This window comes from Emydura macquarii, unplaced genomic scaffold (assembly GCF_026122565.2).
Source record: "Emydura macquarii macquarii isolate MOO-44397 ecotype Brisbane River unplaced genomic scaffold, CSIRO-AGI_Emac_v2 contig_587, whole genome shotgun sequence".
Classification (NCBI taxonomy): Eukaryota; Metazoa; Chordata; order Testudines; family Chelidae; genus Emydura; species Emydura macquarii.
In genome coordinates, this window is record NW_027130724.1 from 12794311 (window position 1) to 12812967 (window position 18657).

General features: G+C 39.3%; 1 protein-coding gene across 4 annotated transcripts in view; it reads left to right on the plus strand.

Moving 5' to 3' along the window:
• The window catches only part of RRAS2 (RAS related 2), a 73383-nt gene that overhangs the window by 37143 nt on the left and 17583 nt on the right, over positions 1 to 18657 (plus strand). For 3 of the 4 annotated variants that reach the window (XM_067540730.1, XM_067540728.1, XM_067540729.1), the window contains exons 2-4: positions 13710 to 13797; positions 14719 to 14821; positions 16239 to 16347. In XM_067540730.1, the coding sequence (XP_067396831.1) occupies positions 14754 to 14821; positions 16239 to 16347 (177 nt within the window). In that variant the 5' untranslated portion in view covers positions 13710 to 13797; positions 14719 to 14753. Of the gene's footprint in view, positions 1 to 10047; positions 10423 to 13709; positions 13798 to 14718; positions 14822 to 16238; positions 16348 to 18657 lie in introns of those variants that run through there. The other variant, XM_067540732.1, reaches the window with a different exon arrangement.

Genomic DNA, 18657 nt, shown 5'->3' on the forward strand with positions numbered 1-18657 from the left:
TGTATCATCCAAAAATTGACTTGGACTTTTCTGAAAAGCGGTGAGATGGACCAGTCTCTCAGCCGCTGACCTCTCTCAGGCTGAGGGGCAGCATTTCTGGGCAGTGCCTGTTTACGTAGGCTGCTGTGGCGGTGGGAGAGAAGGACCATGTTTTTTTGTACCAATTTTAATGATATATGTTCAGAAACCAGCATCTATTAAATCTTTGCTGTCCCTAGTGTGGCTGTGGTTATCCCGGTTAAGTGCTTATAGTGGTATTGCTTATTTTAGTAAATTTACCCTTGATAGATTAGCTTGCTTAGAGGAGTGTTTTAGTGGCTGTCGTCTTGTAGGGGAGGGAGTTGCCATTGTGATGCTCCTTCAGGTTACCCAGGATTGTGAAGTGCCTCGCTACCACCTGCCCTTAGCATGAGGAAGCCTTGTCTGTACCTGCCCTGGGCCAGCTCCCTGACTCCATGGTCATGAGCGACATAGCACTTCTTTCTAGGCCTGTGCAGGTCCTGCTCTCTCTCTCTGTAGTTAGCATGAGGCCCACTCCAACCTCAGAGCATCTCCCTGAAGTGTCCGGCCCCTGTTCCACTGGACACTTGCAGTATTCACAGATTCCCTACTTCCAGAAAAGCGGTGTACTCAGCTTACCAGTTTCACTTCTGATTGCTGCTCCACTTTTGAGACACAGCACTTCACTATGTTTATAGGGAAAAGAAGAAAAGGTTATTCAAGTAGAGATTCAAGTGACAGCAAGTGAAGTATTGCAAACACGTGGTAATTTATAAAATAAAATCCTAAAATACATTCTAGAACTGAGATTTACATAACTAGATACTTTCTTGTCTAGTACAGAGCGATGCTTACCCAAGTTCTTCCATTGTTTTTTCAATCAGGCTTGGCTGTGACCCTCTGTTCGTGACAAGTCTGGCTGTTAGCTTGAGTGAATGGTCCTGGGTGTCCGTTTGTACCCCCAGAAATATCAGAACAATTTTTCATTGTTCATAAACAAGAGGTCCACTGCTGGTTGTTTTTTTCCCCTATATACTCTTTTTTTTTTTTTTTTTTTTTTTTTTTTTGTAGACTTCACAATCTCTTAATCAGCCTCTGGCTCAGTGTACAAATAGTGCGTATCACAATGTATGCCTATGACCAGACACGGAGACAAGCTTCTGTTACCCCCTGCCTGAAATGAACCTGTCCAAGACATGTCATCACCTGATTATCTGCATAATTTTCAGTACAGACACACAACGCCTTAATGTTATCTGAACATATATTTTGTAATGATTGATGACCAGTGGGCTTTTGACTCTTAGTAGAGACTTCACGTGCCACCCTTTAGTGAACTATTTTGCAGATATCCGACCCACTTGACTCCTATAAAACCCAGTATATCCTCAGTGCCCTCTGCCAGTTGGCACAAGTGGTCCCTGGCTCACAGGCTCTTTGTGCTCTTCTCCAACAGCCTTTTTCACAAATAAAAAGCACTTCATAAATTTTTTGTTCCTTGGGGATCTTCTTGATACCATGAAATCAGAGGATGTTGTTCAAATCCTCCCCCGAAACATCTTGTGAGAATGGGTTTGTGGCAATTCCTGGATGATGAAAAAGCAGTCAAGGTCTCTTGAAATAGGATAAGGATTTTGTTCTGTGCGTGCATGCATGCATTAGAGAAAGCAAAAGGAACAGAAGCAAGCCACATTAGATTTGGCTGGTGAGTTAGTTCTGCATTGCATTCCTTAAATGTATAAAATGGAGGAAACTCGAAGAATTTTGAGCTCATTCCATTTGGTTCACAGATGTATCTTGAATAAAGAGCTAAGAGAATATTATCACCTCACACGGGATCAGGAGCTGCATACCATTACCTTTACATTTGTGTCTGTAATTGCCAGATACTCAGTTCTTAGATTCTAAGGCCAGAAGGGACCACTGTGATGATCTAGTCTCATGCATAACACAGGCCATAAAACTTCCCCAAAATAATTCCTGTTGGAACTAGAATTCAGTAGTCCCTGAATACCAGCTTTCTATTTGTGAGATTCCATATTGGTGAGACCTCAGGGTGCAGAAAAACCTTATTGTCTAGTATCACTGCTTTTCGGGTTCACAAATTCACAATCTCCCATACATTTTTGTTGCTATTCCTACATGTTGGAGAGGGGTTTTCAAAAACGTTAATGGAGTTTATGGAGGGGCAATGTGTGGTTTCTTCAATAGTTGCTTGTTCCTTCCTATTTCTTTCCAAACTCCAAATGAAGAGTGGGAAACTAGAGAGAGAGATGGTATTAAAGAGCTGTAAAATTGTTTCTGTTGCATCAGTAAAAGATTGAAGTGCAAACTGGTAGTCCTGAATTAATTTTAATTGTGGAAATAGTTATGTACAGGAGAGCTTTAAATAATTACTGGTCCTAATTTTCTTTCTTTTTTTTTTTTTTTTTAACCATACTCTTCAGTTATACTTTGAATTTACCTAGGGTTTTTGCTTTTAAATTCTGATAGCTTCATTCTAGTTAACCACTTAGTGGCCTTTTTTCTGATTTGAAATTTAAAATTGCCTTTGTGAAGGTAGCTGATAGTACACCCTTTTAGGGACTGAATTGCAGTATAGGCTGTCACGATTTTGTGCAGAACAGTCACTGTTTAGACTTTGCAACTGCTTTGTCTGCAACACTAAGTAATACATGAAAGTGGCAGTGCCTTTCAGTCTTCAAATACCAAAAAATGTGAGCTTTCACTGTATAATCCATTATAGGTGTCTATACTGAAGATCCTTAAAAAAAAAAAAATGGACTTACAGGGAATCTCCTATTGAGACTTAGTGTTTCCACACAAAGCAGTTTGCTCTTACCTCTAGCTTTGTCTCATATAGTAATTGTTTAATAAGGGCTTTCTTCTTAACCTAGCTTTCTCATTCTGCTTGATTTTACACTGAAGTCATCCAATAGCTTTTTGCTTTGGAATATATTTATCATAAATACATCACTGTGACTTACTTGTAAGATGAAGAAAGAGATGAGGGGTTTTAATGAAAGAAACCCTTAAACAACCTGAATAACTAGTAAAAATGTGAAGAACAAATAAAAGCAATGAGTTGCTTAAGTTACCTGTTAAATTTTTTTTGAATGTGAAAGTTTCTTTCAGCTACTTTTTCTCAGTGGATGGTTTTAACCTCTTTGTATTCATTTCCCTATTGCCTTGTGCAATTTCTGCACAAAAAAGACTTAAAAGATATTCTCACTTGATGTCTTATCCATTTTCAACTATCTACTGCAGCATAGAACATTGTTGACTACTCATTACTGAGAAGTTCATGAAAAAGATAGTGAGGTTTTTTGTGATGAAGGCAAAGAAAATCTAAGGGTATGTCTATATATAGTGGCTACAGTGCTGCTTTTATGTTGCCGGTGTGGAGATGCTTCGTACATCAACAAAAGATTTTTTCCATCTATGTAAGTAATCCACCTCTCATAGGCGGTAACAATTCTTTCATTGGTGTGAAATTTTTCACAGCCCTGAATGCTGTAGCTAGGCCGGCCTAAGTTCTAGATGTAGACTAGGCCTAAGACTTTGGATCTCCTCCAGGTACAGTTTTGAGTTGGAGATTTCCTCCCCTAAGCCCATGCTGCCTTCCTTCAAATCAGCCAGCAAGTATGGTGCTGAAAATGGTTCTGTTTATACACTGTGTTTCCTTCACCTCCAAATGCTTTGCTTACTCTGTACTCAACAGTGATGATTTCTTTAAGCTCACCTTCACTCTGAGAAGAGTGAGCAGCATTTTATTTCAGGATTTGTTCCCTAAACTGGATCTGCTTTTGTAAAAATTCCTTACTGTTTTAATATTGGCTTCTTATGTTCTCTACGTCAAAAATGTTGTTGCTGCTGCCTTGTACTATTATATGCCTTAGTACTTCTGCTTTATGATGGGTCAAGTTCTTTTAGTATAAGCGTTAATCTTGACATCACACCATGCTTTAAATTCCTACAGGGATTCTGTAAACTCAGAGGTGATGAGTGGAAGAGACTTTGGTTACTTAAGTAACCGATGTGAAGAGATCCATTTTGCCCAGCCACCTATCCTGTTTGCTTTCAGGTTCTCAAAATAATTCATTTTGGAAACTTGGGTTATATGTTGATAGTGCTGCGGTGCATCTTTTCAGGTACTTAGCAACTCCTATTTTACATTTTACCGCTAAAAAGTGTATCTTAAGTAAGGGAAGGTAAGGACTTGCTTAGATTAGGGAAATGTACACTAGTGAACAATATTGATAGTTATTCAAGTGCAAATTTACATAATCTAGACAAAACATAATTTGAAGACATCCAAATTTACAGGTAAATAACCTAATATTTGCATTTTGCTTTATTTTACTTCTTTGAGTTCAGTACTGAACAATATGGTATTTAAGATGCTGACTTGAATTGCAAACTCTTGTGATCTTCCACTCAAGTGTCAAGACTTTTTGTTTCAGGATTTGACAGGCATCTGACAGTGTAATGTCACCTACAAACTCAGATCTTTTTTGAACTGTGTATAGGGATAAAAGACTGTCCTCCTGCAAAGAGGGAAGGAAAAAATATATATATTTATAATACCAAATGCTCTAAATATTCTTTTTTTAGTCTTTTAGGAACTTTCTTGAAAGCTCTTTACGAGACTTATTTAACTCAGAATACTTCCTCTTTTGCTCTGCTTTATGATTATAAATTTTAAAGCAAGTATTACATTATGGTATGTTGGAGGTGTTCATTTTTATATTGTTGTATTTGACTAAATGACAAGCCAGTAATTTGATTTATTAAAATGGTAAAATTACATCTAAAAATGTGCATTTAAAAAAAAAAAAAAAAGTTCCCCTTATTTTTGCCTTATCTCTTAAAACTTATTTCCCAGTAGCTTAGTCCAGCTAGGCCTTTCTCACTGTCATAGCCCTGAAATTGAATATCCACTTTTTAAACTTGTCTGGCTTTTGCAAAGTACAAAGCTGAGACAGTTTTGGTACTATCTTATTTTTATGGCCTTGCATGAATTTGTGGTATGGAAACTCTTGATGTGGCAGACTTGATTATATAGATGATTTTTCTGTCGAATGCTCTAAATATCTTGACATCCATGACAATGCTCAAAACCAGGAACATTTTAATGTATGTAATGTAAAAATATCTCATCCTTCTAGTCTTGCAGATTTTTTATATAATTTTGTGACTTTGTTTTGAAACATGAATCTGTTACTTTGTTTAAAATGTATGGGTTTTTGTTTTGTTTTTGTTTTGTTTTTCATTTGTGCTGGCAGGATATAACATACTTTGTCAAATTAAGCAAAAACATCTTAGATTTGAGAAATTGCACAGCTGTTTTGCAAGAGCTTGTTTTGGTGTTTTTCATTTTGTGTTCTATTAATGATAGCTAATGTGCATAACTTTATTAAGTAGTTTAGTAGATGCAGAATGTGTTAGCTATATACTGATCCATAAGTTTAAAAGTAACTCAAAGTGCATTTAGTCAGGCACATGGCAAACATCACAAGTGGCTTTACATAAAAAGAGTGAAACTCACATGGCACAAGATGCTGTTGCCAGGCCACTGGTTTCTAAGGAAACTAGTACTTAAATGTTGGATCATATGCTGAACATTTATCTTAACTCAGCCAATTGACTTTGGGGGTAGAAATAACTCCAAATGTACAAAAGATTGTATAGTGGTGAATGCAGTTGGTGACATGCTACAACACTAATTATAGGTGGAGCTGAAGGTGGTGTCTACAATTAAGGTTGTCCAATGGTAACTTTATAAAACACAGGTTTCAATTGGCTTCTGTTATGTCAAACTTTAACAATTATGGCTGCAATTTTCTTTGCTGGGTGCCTGTCTGAGACTTGATTTATTTTTAAAATTTCAGTTAAAACTGAGGTTAGGGGAAAATGAATGCCAGTTTGTCTGTGTTTAAAAAAAAAAAAAAAAAAAAAAAAAAAAAAAAAAAAATCTTAGCATCATTTCATTGAGAAGCTCTAGCAACTCCAGGATTCTGGGCAGGGACTCAAAACTTGGCAAGGGAGCTGCATTTGTCAGATGTGCCTTTTACTGTCTCTTTAGAAGTCCAGCAAAATTTTTCAGTTATGAGTCTCTGAAAATCTGTTAGCATGTGCTGACAGCATGTGTCAGAGTTTATAAATCTCTGAAAATGACCCCCTCAATGAGAGAACTTGGTCAATCACATCTATAGATGGATCTTACAGGAATACTTATAAAAACTTCTGCTGACTCATTTTGAAGTACTATAACACTAATGAGTTAGTGGTAGCTATTAATATTAACTGTCTCATTTTATGGGCATATATAAATCTTGCATAGGTCAAGTCACACATTGTTAGAGTTTGTAGCTAAGTCCGAAATGGACATTATACCATTACACAACTTGATGTAGTTGCAGTTTCTGAGAGATGTACCTGTGTACAGGGTAACAGTCTGATCTGAAGTGTTCTGGCAGATCAAGAAAGAAATTAACACAGTAAACTCTTTGTGCATTTTTGAATCTGTTTCCCCACTTCTTTGTGTGCCTGTGTGCGCACCCTCTTTCCCTCCCTCCCCCCATTTGACCTTAAGTGAATATCCTTTTTCACACTGTTCATAACTGTGATTATATAAGATCTTAAATATTTGGATGTGCCCATGTGATTTTTCGATATGCTCATGAGGCACTAGTAGTGACAAGGCTCAATGCTTGGTGCACAGAATATCCAGTACAGAGATATGAGAGGAGATGGAGCTAGAAACTTGAGTGGTTATGGGAAATGTGTATTGTAAAGTTCTAAAACACTACGTACATCCCTCAACAAACAATTTAAAATAATTTGTAATTTCAAGTTTAGTAAGCAGTGTTCCTTGCCCTGAGAGGTTGCATTACTTTAGGTTGTGAAGTCTAGGTACAGCCCAATAGTTCAGGAAAGGAAAAGGGATGAGATTTGATGGCGGAGGAAGAAAGAAGGGAGGATGAATTGTTGGATGAATTTTATCCCAGACCTCAAGTACCTTAAGTTCCATTGACTTTCGATAGACCTGGTCTCCTAAGTGTTGTATGTGCTTTTGAATATTCCTCCCTGTGGAAAAAAGAACAAAGGTGCTTATTGGGGATGAGTTGTACAGAGCAGCATGACAAAAGGAACAAAGTGAAAGTGGGGGAGAAACTAAAGGAGTAATGTGAAAGAACTGGGAACAAATGAGAAGATAGGTTTGCCTCACCATGTGGGAGCTTAAAATGGAATGAAATGAATTTGAATTTGATTAACTTTGTTACATATTTTTAATCCCTTAAAGGGATGTGTGCATGGGATTTCAATAGTTTTATCGTACTTATTAGGGGGCAATTTCACTTGGAATTTATTGCTGCTGTTCAGAATGTGGAGGTGACAGAACTGAGATGGATGCATTTCAACTGATAGTTGATACCTACAGTGAAAATTGATTAAATTACAATGCGTACACTATTCTCTGGGCAGTTAAAACTCTTTTCTTGAATGTTTCTAATTTCCTTACTCTTACAATAAAGCCAGCAGACAATTGTAGGAGTAGTTGTAAATTAAATATATCTGACGTTCTCTAGGGATCGTGATAACATTGCTTGTATAGAACAGCGAGAAGTACTGTAAACTGCGGAAGTGGCAGTGATTGCATAGCAACACTAACTACCTTGAATTAGATCATCAGAAGAATGGAAAGAATGGCTTTACTGTCACTACTGCAAAGGAAAATTATATTCTTTAGGGATTTATGTGGATGTGGGATGACAATTGGATTGTAGTATACAACACTCAAAACAAGTGAAATTCTAATTTCTAACTGCAGATTAAATGTTATAATTGGTTGGGAAGATGTCAAGTCAAAACAATTAATAGCTTTCTTATAGTAGTTGTCCTTCCATTGTACAATCACCTTTGTTTTTGCGGATTGTGATCTTTACCTACTGATACTTAAAATGTTAGGGTTAGGCTTAGGATGTCTTCTCTTCTTCCCCATTGTAGTATTCTGTATAACCATGTGGGATGGCTGGGCTTACTTTTCTGTCAGCAAGACATGCATAAAATTGGCTCATTGCTCTCTTGAATTGTTGTGTAGCAAAGGAAAGGGGCCTAGCGCCACAGTGCTTACTCTTCAAACCATTCCCTCTAAGCAATTTTCAGAGCTTAGACTCCAGCCTAAGTGGGAACATAGAGACACTGCTTCTGTTTAGCTGCATATCGTGGGCCTGATTCAATTGACCCAGGCTTCGAGACTCGCTGCTGCAGTTTTTTTGCAATGTAGGCCTTGTCTACTCTAGGAAGTCTTGTCGACAAGTCAGCTTTTGTCGACAAAACAGTCCTGGTTTATACTACGATGAATGTTTTGTTGACGATATAAAACCAGCTAGACGAGAGACATATAGAGCCTTTTTCGCCAAATTTCTGTTGCAAAAGCGTCAGTGTAGACACTGCTGTATGTTTATGTTGTGTTAAATGGCCTCCAGAAATGTCCTACAATGCTAATCTTAACCACTCTGGACATCTGTTTGCACTCTGCTGCTCTATGCAGTCACCCGCCCTTCCCTCTTTACAGTTGTGGGAAGTTTTGAAACTTTTGTTCCACTTCCTGCTTGGTTGGCATGGAGAGCTTGCATCTCATCTTCCCAGGTGACCATGGCGGGCTCCATGCAAGAAACGCTCTCCTGCTTGGAGCTCGCCGGAGCTGCTGGACCTGATCAGCATTTGGGGAGAGTCAGCCATGCAGTCCCAGCTCCGCTCTAGCTGAAGGAACTTTGATACCTATGGCCAGATTTCTCGTGCCATGGCGGAAAAGGACTAAGAGTGAGACGCTGCAGTGCTGAGCTAAAATCAAGGAGCTGTGGCAAAGCTACCATAAGGCGAGAGAGGCAAAACCGTTGCTCTGGTGCGGAGCCAATGATCTGCCAATTGTACGAAGAGCTGGAAGCAATCCTCAGCAGGAACCCCATATCCCCCCCCCAAGATGCCCGTAGACACTTCTGCAACCCTGGGGACCCCAAATACCAGACTGAACCCCGACGAAGATGTAATCGATGAGGAAGCAGAGCTGGAGGATGACCTGGAGCCAGGAAGCTGCTCAGTTGCTGAGGTTGGGAGTCAGAAGCTGTTCTCCCTCCCAGAAGGCTACAGCCAGCCCTTCAGCTCAGGCGCTCAGGATGCGGGAGAAGGGAGTTCTGGTAAGTGTTTGGAAGCTAATGCTCCTTGTATACAGGAGGCATGAGGGTTCTCAGCTTGTTTAAAATATACAGGAATTTGAAGGGATAGAAATGCACAGGAATAGCTGTGTTTGCATGTGCTTTCCCACTCCCTTGAGCATCTAGGCAGTACGGCTGAGAAGCACGTTAATGTATGCCGAGACTTCACAAATATCCTCCGGTGTGACCTCAAGGAAACTTTCTTGGAGGTACTCCCCGATTCTCTGCCTCAGATTCCTCAGCAGAGCAGCTGTATTTCTTCCCCCGTTGTAGGACACTTTCCCACGCCAATTGGAAATCATGTGAGCGGGGACCAAAGCAGCGCACAGTTATGCAGCATAAGGACATGGTTTGAAGCTGCTCAAGTGGAGGAGATGCATCCTTGCTGACTCTAAGGAGTGAGATATGGCCAGCTTCTATGGCCCCTGCCTGCGGAGAATGATGGCACAATTTGAAATTTGTTTTCCCAGTGCACCTGCATGTATGCCCCAAGTGAGCACCCACCCAGAACCTTGACCTGCTTGGTTGATCATGCCCCCCTTCCCTCCAGCCCCCAAACTCACCATTCCCAGGCTGATCAAGGAGCTGTGCCCTGCACAGGGCACAAGTGAAAATAAGGTGTGTTTCACAGTGATTCATTCGTACTGTTAAGGCACTGACAACAATAGTTCTGTTCATGTTTCTTCTTACACAGATGTGGCCTTCGCAGCCAAAGCCCCTACACTAGCGGAGCACCTCCAGCAGATAAGGAAGCAACCCTGGAGAAGCAAGGAGGAGATGTTCCAGGAACTCCTCCAGTCCTTTGAGGTGTCCAAAAGAGAGAGAAGGGCATGGAGAAGTCAGTGTCAGAATCTCAGAAGATGGACAGACAGGAATGGAAGGAAAACCAGCAAAGAATTTTCACTGGCCATGAGTGCATGATCAAGGCCATGGAGGAGCAAACAGAGCTTCTAAAGACAATAGTGTAATTGCATGCAAGCATCCCCCCCCTTCCTCACATGGCCGTAACAGAACTTCTTTCCATGCACTCCCCCAACACATTCCTACCAGAGTCATGGACCTCTCCACTACCCTCTTCATTCCACCCCTTCAGACAGCTACGAGAATGACAGCTGGACTTACACGCTGATGTCATAACTGGCACTATCCACCCCAGTCCCCCCAGGATTTGTGTGGTGCACAGTTTAGTGTTTAATAATAAGTAAGTTCTTAGAACAATAAGCATTGTTTTTCTGTGTTCACATGAGATTTGCACCTCTACTGACACACATTTATAGCTGTACTGCAGAACAATGTTAGTGATGTTTTTTAAAAAAAATTATGGATTGTCAAAATGGGCCCTCAGAGCCTCCCTTATCCATATGGCCCCCCATTGCACACACCCTTCTCCCCCCATACCTCTGGCATCTGGCTGCTCATATGCAGATGCAAAGTGATCTGCCTCAGTGGTCCACCCAGGGGCAAACTTCTTGTCCTTAGTTCACACAAATTATGTAGTACACAGCAGGTGGCTATAACCACAGGAATATTGTCCTCCTTTAAGTCCAGTCTGCCATAAAGGCATCTCCAGCACGCCTTTAATCAGCCAAATGCACATTCAACAGTCATTCAGCACCTACTCAGCCTGCTATTAAAGTGCTTCTTGCTCTATCCAAGTTGCCTGTGTAAGGCTTCATGAGCCATGGCATTAGTTGGTAGGCTGGGTCTCCTAGGATCACTATGGGCATCTTGACATCCCCTATTGTAATCTTTTTGTCTGGGGAAGAGGTCACTGCTTGTAGCTTCCAGTACAGCCCTGTATTCCTGAAGATACGAGCATCATGCACCTTTCACAACCAACCAACTTTGATATTGGTGAAATGCCCCTGGTGATCCACAAGAGCCTGCAGTACCATAGAAAAGTATCCCTTCCTATTGATGTGCTTCGGTGCAAGCTATTCCGGACCCAAAATTGGGATATGCATGCCATCTATTTCCCCGCCACAGTTAAGGAATCCCAACGCTGCGAATCCATCCACTATTTCACTCAGAGTTACAATCCTTTGCAGCAAAATGCAATTAATGGCCCTGCACACTTGCGATAATGCAGCCCCAATGGTGGACTTCCCAACTCCAAACAGATTAGCGACCAACCAATAGCAGTCTGGAGTTGCCAGTTTTCACACGGCGATCATCATGCGCTTCTCCACCGAGCGGGCACTTCTCATTCTGGTGTCCTTGCACTGCAGGGCAGGGGTCAGCTCTGCACAGAGTTCCATGAAGGTGGCTTTGTGCATTCAGAAGTTCTGTAGCCACTGGTCGTCGTCCCAGACCTGCATAACGATGCGATCCCACCACTCAGTCTTTGTCTCATGCACCTAGAAGCAGCAGTTCACCGTGTGCAGGTGCTCCGTGAATAACAGTGATGCAGTGCTGTTTGTCTGCATGTCACTCAGCAGGTCAGGTTCCTTGGGTTCCTGTTCTGATTCGGACCTCATGATATACTGCGCAAACAGCTGCAATGCGGTAAGAATGCTGAAAGCAACTGTGGAGAGTAGCGCAGGATCCATATTTTCAGATTCAGATGGTGGGTGTGCAGAAAATGACAGGGAGCCATTGGAAAAAAAGGCGTGAGTAGCTACAAGCAACACAATGTATGACGGCATGGAAACGCATTGCACCACGGGACACTGAGCCAGCATCCAAGGTGCTCTGAGCTCCTCTCCTCCAGCCCAGAATTCCTAATGGCAGAAGCTGCCAAGTTGCATGGTGGGATAGCTGCCCACAATGCACTGCTCTCACTGCTGATACGACAGCGCCAAGTGTGGATGCTCTTTTACAATAAAATGATTTGTGTGGACGGGCACGAGCACTATAATTATAGCACTTTTTTATCACCAGCATAACTACTGTTCACAAAACTTTCTAGTGTAGACATGGCTGTAGACATACCCACAGTGAAATTAGGCAAGAAATATGTGTTTCAGATTTTAGGTGTGTGTTTTGCAGATTCTGTGGTAGTGTGGAGAAAGTTAGTGGGTTATCTAACCTAAAATTATGATTTTCCAGGCTTCTCAGATGGTCCACATTTTAACTACATCATTCTTATGTTGCTGTATAAATGAAATACTTGTAGCTTTTTTCATGCTGACAAAGCTATGTTTGGAGGGCTGGTTCCAATAATGTTCTCTTAAATTTGATCTTGTTTGAATTATGGGGTAAAAAGAAAAAGATGGTGGCTGTGAATTCAGAAATAAACAAGTGACTATCCCCTGCTGTTACTTTAAATGACTGTTTTGAGTGATCTACAGATTCATTGAGCTTCTAGGCAGCAAGATGCTTTTAATTAAGTAAAAGCCAACATGTAGGCTGTGAGGTGCTTAAAGAATTTAGTTTTCACTTAAACAATAGAATTCATTTGCATACTCAAATAGATGCTTGTCCATTGATGCACAAACAGCCAATTGTCTTTTTAAATTCCCCAGTGCATTTTAAAGAACTCTGAACTCCATAAATGTCATGTTCTTGATTTTTGAATATTCTAAGAATAGTGCAAATTGTGATGGCTGTTCCATTGAGGCTAGATTTGGGGGCGCTTAACCAAAGTTGAAGGATAGCAAGTCTGTTTTGCTGCTTACTTCATTTAAGGGGTTTTGCTGATTAGTCACAACTAGAATAAAAATCTAAATTGATGTATAATGCTTATTGTTAGAGATGCATCTTAGCTTGTATAGTATTTTTAGACAATAGACTTTCGGTATCAGAGCTACTAAGTTTAACCCTGAGGTTCTTGTCACTATACTCATGAATTTGGTACTTTTACCACTATTTTATGTAATGGATAAAGGGTTGAGTGTTGGAAGGCAGAATACAAGGGGCCAAACTGTTGTGGAGTTAACATCAGGAAGTTAACAATTTGGGTTAGTGTTTGCAAATGGAAAGGGACAATAGTAATGCAGAGGTTATTTTTAAACTTCAGGGGTGTGGTAGGACTGTCAGAGTGAAAGTATAAAAGCACTGAAGTGTTACCTGAAGGGGAGTGCAACAATGAAACTATCTCAAATACTTGTATAATTCTGAAACATTTCTCTAGAAAACAAGTTAAAACTCATGTGCTTTGAGATAAGAGTAATAGTGTAATTCTTCCAGAGAATGTTTAAATTAGTTATAAATCTTCTCCTCAAAACAATGAAGTTAATGTGTTATCATATTAATAACAAAATGCATCCATGATTCAGAACAAATGCTCCCTCTGATATGCTGTTTGCCCATGTCCATGTCAAGCCATTACCAGATATTGCCAATTGACTTAACCTTTTTTGACTTTGATTTGGATTAAATATTGAGGGTTTTTATTTGTTCCATGTAGAAAATAATTCTTACCTTCAGTAAGCTATGAACGTCTCCTCAGTGTTCAGTTTGATAGACTACAAATATTTAATAACTTGCTGCATTAAACTATGTATTGGATGTGTCTTGTATACAAACATAAATTCTGGTTTTCTGCAGTCCTACTTTGTCACGGATTATGATCCAACAATTGAAGACTCCTACACCAAACAGTGTGTGATAGATGAGAGAGCAGCACGGTTGGACAGTAAGTGTAAAAAAAAAAAATATATATATATATATATATATATATACATAATTAAATATAAACAGTCTGTAGCTGTTATGTACTTGAATTTTAAGAGGATGGGGCTGGATCAAATTGTATTGTGCTAAGTATTTTGATGTATGGTTCTTTCATAACTACCTGATTAAAAACTTGTACTCTGATCTTAATTGCACATTCCTTGACTTTCAAAGACCTAATCAAACTTTAAACTGTCTTTAAATTGACACTATACCTAAATGCCTAGCCTACATAATGAGTCGCAACTAAATAAATAGCTTCTTTATTTTTAGAGATGCTGAGCACTTACAGCTTCTATTTATCTAAAGATATATCCTCTGCATTAGGAGCCTTATTCTTGGGCCTTAGTTTCTTAGTACAAGACTAGCAGAATTTCCTCAGGTTTTATGAGGAGTGGTACTGGGAATACAGTGTATTGATTAACTGTCATGTTTACCACCCATGTAGAGTATAAATACTGCCTCCATGTATTCTAGTGAGATTCCTCTTGTTAACAATCATTTAAGACTCATGGCCAGATGTGCTCAACAGCTATTGTAGCCTGGCATGAACTGGTCGAAGAGAGACCAGAATTTCTTCAGGTCTGGTTCATGCTGGACTTATTGCTTATGACTGGGCCACTGCCCTGAAGAATCAAAAACCTTGAGTTAGGAGTCCTAGCAGCATCTTGTTAAGATCCAGAAGTAAGAATCTTGCAATATATCTTCATTGGAAGAAAACCTACAAATAAGTCTTTTTCTATATGTTGGGGAAGATCATAGTTTATAAAATAACATCCCTTTTTTAAAAAGAAGCTATTTTGCTCCAGCTGTTTCAGAAGGAAAAGTTTCACAAACTAGGAGCATAAAGTATAGTAATTAGTCTTTTTCTACTTTTGTTCAGTTCTGGATACAGCAGGACAAGAAGAATTTGGAGCTATGAGAGAACAATACATGAGGACTGGGGAGGGCTTTCTCCTTGTCTTCTCAGTCACTGATAGAGGAAGGTAAGCCTGAAATCAACTATGAAAGCATGTGTGAGTACTCCATCTCATAACTTTCTCTGTTTGCCGTGCTAGTTTCTACTAAAATAACCACATGTGGTACTTGTTGCAGACACAAACTGATACCATAGCTTTCTGGTTTTAAGTGGCTAATTACAATTCTCTCAAATTGTGGTTAAGTGGGAGTTCGCATAATACAGCTAGACAAATTTAACTGTTTGTCTGCATTTTATTTCAGTTTCATTAAAGCACCTATCCAGTGCTGTGAGTGACTTTAATTTATAAATAGGAAAATGTGGGAGGGAACTGCATCAAGACAAAAATAACTTCCCCAAATATTAACTTCACACAAATAACTAACTTTTAAAGCTGGCTCAGTATGGCTTATCGAGCGCTTCTTGGTAAGGGCATGTGTCATCTATACTTGGTAACCTTCATTGACTGCTTCTTGGCTTGTATAAGACAAGCCTTGACTGGTAGCTCAGTTCTTTTTGTTTTGCTTAGCCCTTTTTCCTTCTTGTCCCTGAGACAGCTCTGTTCTTTGCTGTACTCCTCGGCTTCTCGGGCACCTCTTCACTCTTCCAGCTCAGTGTTGCTGTGCCTGGTGTTGCTCTGCTTGCTATTGTCCTTTTCTGGCAGGCAGCAAACCTGACAATTTATTTACTTGGATAGCACTTCAACTGTGTTTCTGGGCAATAGGATTTTCCCCAACCTGATGCTTTTTTTATAATTAAAAGCAAAGGTTTAAAACATCAGAGATAGCTGTGGAGGTTTTGTTGGGAAGACCAATTTGGCTTTGTGGATGCTAGTTGAAATTTTAGACTCTGCAGTCTTGTATGGATACAGTGTATTTTTGGCTAGTAATTTCAAAACCCGGGTGCCTAAAATTAAGAGCCTAAATCATACTTAGTACAATTTTAAAATATTTTTTCCATGTTTTGAGCATAAGAATAAAATTGGCATCCTTCATAAGTATATGGAAACTAGCAAAAGATCTGCTGCTGCCTAAACGCAATCTTGTGTTGTCTTAAATGGGAGTGCCTCTTCCAAGTTATGAATATGCATATCTGATGTGAATATTGAGTTACTGTTGAAAGAAGAAAATAGACACCTGTAAATTTGTATCAACCCTATTCTTAGGGTATGCTCTATTTCAACTCTCTAATAGATCAGAATAAGTCCTATAAGTACTGATTTGTGTTGATTCATTTTAATTAGGTGAACTAGTTCAGTTGTTCCCTAATTCTCCCACCCTGTGACCTATGATGAAACAATATTTTATTTTGTGATATTTGTAATCCCATTTCTTTAGCCATAAACATGAAGGATGATTGTAATCCCACTCCAACTTTTCATGAAACCATAGGTCAAGAATCCATGAATTAGTAAATACAACTCTTTCTTACTTTTCTTTTTTCAGTTTTGAAGAAATCTACAAGTTTCAAAGGCAGATACTTAGAGTGAAAGATCGTGATGAATTTCCTATGATTCTAGTTGGAAACAAAGCAGATCTGGATCATCAGAGACAGGTAAAAAACTTGGCATTATTGTATATGGAGAATCCTAATTCTTTGTACATGGTTTTTGTAGAAATTAAGAGGATTGACTTCAAATTTCAAAATGAGCAGTTCGAGCAAATGACTTTCTCGTGCAATATTTATAATTAATCACAGTGGAAGAGAAATACAGGAATTTTGACAGCTGCTATATTTGAGGTTCTTAACGTTTCTCTTTAGGGAGAACTGTTTCTGGATCAGAATATTTAAAAACAAATTCTTGATACAGCAGCTTCTTACTGACTCCTGGAGGTGAGGCTGAAGCTAAATTAATTCATATATTCGGTTGAGAGATCTCAGGCATGAGCATGTCTAATTCTCCTACTCTTAAAATTTTCCATAGTATATATTACTCATCATATTGGCTAGTGCCAAGCAGAAAACTCTAATATTAGAAGGTATGGTGGCTACTCTAAAAGCTTTCATCATTCTTGCTTTTACAATAAAAAATGCACTAACTGAATTCTAAACATATAAAGCAGATTAAAGTATACCATTGGTTGCAGAAAGTCCGGATGTATGCAACAGAATCAGTGTAACCCATATTAAATGGTCAGCCTCACCTCAGTCCCTGGAAAAATCATGGAATAGGTCATCAAGGAATCCATTTTGAGGCACTTGGAAGAGAGGGAGGTGATCAGGAACAGTCAGTATGGATTCACCAAGGTCAAGTCATGCCTGACCAACCTGATTGCCTTCTAGGTTGGGTATTAGGAAAAACTTCTTTACTAGGAGGGTAGTGAAGCACTGGAATAGGTTACCTAAGGAGGTGGTGGAATCTCCATCCTTAGAGGTCTTTAAGGCCTGGCTTGATAAAGCCCTGGCTAGTATGATTTAGTTGAGATTCGTCCTGCTTGGACTAGATGACCTCCTGAGTTCCCTTCAGACATTAATAATCTATGAAATGGATTAAAAACTGTCTAATTGATAACTACTCCAATTTACAATTACTTTTTCCCAATTTATCGGATGTCTTCTAGTAGGGTCATGGAGGGATCTATTATTGGACCAATGCTGTTCAATTCTATTAGTCTAAAAGAAAATATAAAATCATCGCTGGTAAAATTTGCAGACTCAAATTAATGGAGGGATAAATAATAGGGACATGTTAACTATATACAGTCCAAACTGGATCACTTGGTAAAAGGTTTATGGGGACTGCATGTGTTTTAATACAGCCAAATGCATGGTCATGCATTTAGGACCAAATAATGAACATAATACAATATGGGGGACAATATCTTGGAATGTATCGACATTGAAAAGGACTTAAGGTAGTGGTAATTAACCAGCTGAACATGTGCTCCCTGTGCAATTCTTTAGGTGAGAGTGTGAATGCAATCCTTGGATATATAAGCAGAGAAGTATCAAGCAGGGGTTGGGGAGGGAGGAGGTGGTATTTTTGAATACATAGTATTCTAGTAAAGGTCTCGTTAATGGGTCTAGTTCTGATGTTGATGTTTCAGAAAGGATGTAGAAAAACGGGGAAGGCGTCAAGAATTACTTTGGATTTGGAAAACATGTCTTCAAGTGAGAGACTAAACAAGCTCTGTCTACTTAGTTTTATGTAAGAGAAGTTTTGGAGGTGACTGAGTGTCCATATAAGCACCTACGTGGGTAAGGTAGGGCTTTAAAGATTTGAAACCACTTCCATAAATCTTCAAAATGTCACTTCTAACCTTTTGTTTTGATGGCAGAGAATTCCTAATCTCATGTTTATAAAGCACTTTATGCTGCTTTAAATTTGGAGCTTCAGTTACAGTTGAACACTCTCTCTGGTTCACAGCTTTCATTAACTGATTGTAGATAATAGTGTGGACCCTTGCCATTTACATCGTTGTGTGTTTGATGAATAGCCTTATTCATTTTAGCCCTAATATCTTGTTTGATTTTTGGCTTATAAAATTATGTTTTCTTGTTCTGCTTAGCTTTGCTTTGCTACTATCAGTATTTCAGGGTCTTAAAATAAAAAGTTCATTAGCTTTGGTTGTGCTTGTTTTTCCTCCATCTTCAGACAGTGGGTCTTTTTTAAAATGCAGTGTAGGAACAGAGTACCGAGCCTCTCATCAATGACAGTTCTGTAAGAAATAACACAAAATTAAACTTTTCACCTGTCGTTCCTTAATCCATTGCTGAAATCAAAACCTTTGTTTCTTTTACTTTAATTTCATTAATTTATTAAACAAATGGATTCCCAGTATTTTGAACGAGTTGCTATTCATTCTTCTGGTGTGGGGTGGAAGCAAAGACTGTAGATGCAGATGCAGAAGCACCTGTCCTTTC